Source organism: Aulonocara sp. 'chitande type north' Nkhata Bay, linkage group LG6 (assembly GCF_057382095.1).
Source record: "Aulonocara sp. 'chitande type north' Nkhata Bay isolate Kocher_YH1m ecotype deep benthic linkage group LG6, A_spYH_male_GT1.1, whole genome shotgun sequence".
NCBI classification, from domain to species: Eukaryota; Metazoa; Chordata; class Actinopteri; order Cichliformes; family Cichlidae; genus Aulonocara; species Aulonocara sp. 'chitande type north' Nkhata Bay.
In genome coordinates this window covers 28,963,851-28,967,079 of record NC_141349.1, presented here as the reverse complement: position 1 = coordinate 28,967,079, position 3,229 = coordinate 28,963,851, and the positions used below count along the sequence as shown (strand labels likewise).

The 3,229-nt window shown below is 34.0% G+C and overlaps 1 protein-coding gene across 1 annotated transcript; it reads left to right on the top strand.

The window, feature by feature from the left end:
* The first annotated feature begins 574 nt into the window (after nt 1-574).
* On the top strand, nt 575-2,898 carry LOC147328031 (uncharacterized). The gene is made up of 5 exons (XM_086297625.1): nt 575-630; nt 867-1,199; nt 1,750-1,803; nt 2,141-2,244; nt 2,566-2,898. The coding sequence occupies exons 1-5, from the start codon at nt 579-581 to the stop codon at nt 2,674-2,676; spliced, it is 654 nt and encodes a 217-aa protein (XP_086153751.1). The 5' UTR covers nt 575-578; the 3' UTR covers nt 2,677-2,898.
* Nucleotides 2,899-3,229: the final 331 nt, after the last annotated feature.

Below are 3,229 nucleotides of genomic sequence, written 5' to 3'. Positions count from 1 at the left end.
ATCCACATGAATCATTCTGCTAGAGAGGCTTTCTCACTAGCAGACTATACTGGAAAGCAATATTTATGAGTTGGTGTTCGAGTTAGACAAGGAGGATGAATTCAGTACTTTGTATCAATCCTGGAACTAAACGTAAATGTATCTTCTGGCTCCATTATGGCAGAATTCATGGTTTATACATGAAAAGAATTCCTACATGAATGAATAACTAACTATATGAATAGTTTTATTACTTTTTGGGATTCGTAGTAATAGCATGAATTAAAACTATTGTTGATGAACTGAGTTCCCCCTCTTTTGCTTTTTAATGCTTGGCATATTTATGTGTCTTATTTGTTTTATTGAGTTCTTTATACATTTGTAAACCTTTGTTTTATTCGTACACATTTTCAGAGTGTTACATAAAGCTACACGCTGTCTAAATGAGTGAATGTAATGAATGATTTAATCTCACAGGATGCACACATCATTGATCTACATCAAAAACCATACAGGAAACACTGCTTGTTGTCTGAACTGGTGCATAAGTATGCGCATTGTGTTTGAAACAGAGACTTTATGCTGTTAGTGCTGCAGAGATGGTACGACTCTGTTGGGCCATATTATTGATTTGTTATTATTGCTATTCAGGTATGTCCATTTACTTTTCTTATAATATTTTCTTGTGTTGGTATAGTTCAAGACTGCTTGGAACAATATTTACAAAATCATCAGACAAAGATATTTTTATCCATACTGACTTATTAATGTTGACGTTTATATATTATATTATATTATATTATATTATATTATATTATATTATATTATATTATATTATATATTTTTACACCAACTAATCAGATATTTTGTCTTTTTTTTAATAACAGAGAGCACTATAATCATCACAGAGCCTGGTGAGAGCATCACTTTGAAATGTTCCTCAGAAGAATGCCCCCAAAACAATAGTCGATATACCGGGATGTATCTGTATCATAGGTTTACTGAACAGAATGAGGTGTATTACTATATCAACCAGGTAAACAGCAAAGTTTCTGTGCGATCGAGATTCAAAGGCAGGATTGAGTCAAACGGAGCTCCCATGAACCACAGCATCACCGTGACTAATCTGACTGTGGATGATTCTGGTGTCTACACTTGTGTCTACAAAGAATCAGTAGACAAAAGTGCTGAGTGCAAAGTCTACACAGTTTTTATAAGAGGTGTGTTGTTGTTTTTTACCCTTCTTCTTAAAAACTCTCTATTTTTATCCTGTAACTCGCATCTCTGTAGAGCTGGCCAAATGCAGGACATTGTCTGTTGAATATGCAAATCTATGCAATGTTTTGTAATCTTGAATTTTGTGAAGGTGAGAAATTGCAGAAATATCCAAGAAAAAGCAATATCATAACCTATGCAGTGGCGACATTACACTTGAATGTGATCTCAGCTTCTTTACAGCCAAAATTTAACTCCAATGGGCTAAATTATATAAATAAAAGACTCTTACTTTTATTATTGTCTTTCATATTGTTTTAATATTTCTTTCAGTTTTTAAAATGATGTGAAAAAGAAAATATCACTAGTCTACCAGTATTTTAATAATTTTTAATGTTCTTCTCTTTCTGGGTTTTTTATGGTTTCTGAGAATTATTTAACAAGCAGAAAATTTATTGATGGAAAAGTACAAAAGATTGTCGTGTAAATATTTTAAGGGCAGCTGCAAGATTTGAGACATTTGGTGTAACCTGCATTTTCCTTCATTTTGCACAGGGGTACATGTAGTGGAGAACTGTTCCTGTGAAAATACACCCAAGATACCCACGAGTGAGTTCAGTACACCGTTATTGGTTTTAAATAGCCAAATTTCTATGATTTTTTGCAGTTGGCTGCAAAATAAACAGGAGTTGTGGTTCTAATTTGACATAAATTAGTCCACCCTTATTTTTATTTTACTGCTTGCCTATATGATACATACAGTTTAGTTTTAGATGACCTCTCTTCAGGGTTTCAGAGAATTCTGTATTGCATTGCAAAGAGTAAAAACAGTACATTTAAAGACGTGCGACCAGAAAAAAAAAATTACAGCAAATTTCTTGTGTAGCTGCACTAAAATACCACAGCTTGTATAAGCAAATATCCAATTTTCCTATATTTTTCACAGCACATCCTGGACAAGATGACCAGCACATCTTGGTGTTGATCATCAGCATTGGTGTCTTGGGCGTGCTGTTAATCGTAGTCTTCATCCTATTGATCATTCAAAAGGTGAGTTCAGTTCTGTCTGCTTAAAGGTTTTAAAGTAAGGTCATGCTCTGCAAGCTATCATGTGCAGCAGTGGTTATTTTGTATAGCTGCAGATACAGTAAGTTTTCACATTTATCAGAATCACCGCAAATGCTTAGAACTGCTGTAATCATTATAAATCTTCTTGCCCTGAGTTCATGATAACATCTAAAACCACTGACTGCTCTGTTTGCATCTTAGAGTGCAGCTGCAGATGTTTGCACGCACACACACACACACATATATATGTATGTATGTATACAAACTTGTATACAAACTTTTTTGGTGTTTTACTACCAACAGGTGAAACAAAAGCGTAGTGACAACATAAGACCAAGACGTTCGATGCAAGAATCCAATGACGTTTACGAAGTCATGACCAAGAGTGACCTCTCCCCTGTCTCAGGGCACTAATCAAACTCAAGTCCCTATGAGTTTGATTAGTAATGCAGTCAAATGTTGTTGGCTCACTGAAGTCTCATGAAGTCATTTCAATCACAGGTCAAAATGTCAAACATTAATTTGTTTTTGGTTTTTTTTACATTTTTTAAACACTGGTTAATCGAAACCACTTGAATTATTTCAAATCATTCTTAGGATTGATCAGCATTATTTTCACTGTCATATTTCATTGTATAGTATTGGTCTATATTTGAATAATGAAGCACAAGTACTGCAAATAGATAAAGGAGTTGGTACACACAATCGTTTTTCTTTTTCTTTTCTTTTTTTTGCTTATTTAATAGAAAATAGACTATTGTGTTTAAAAATATACACTTAGTGTGTAAATAGATCTTCGGCCAATTAATGGATTCTCATGATTAATTAGAATTAGTCCATTAAAAAAAGATAGGAATGGGTATAGTTTTGCAGCTGAGATGGACATTGTTGAGATGGCCAAAGACCAACCATATACGTAGTACACCAAAACCAGAGGAGAAAGGGACGCGTAGACAGTTGCATGCCA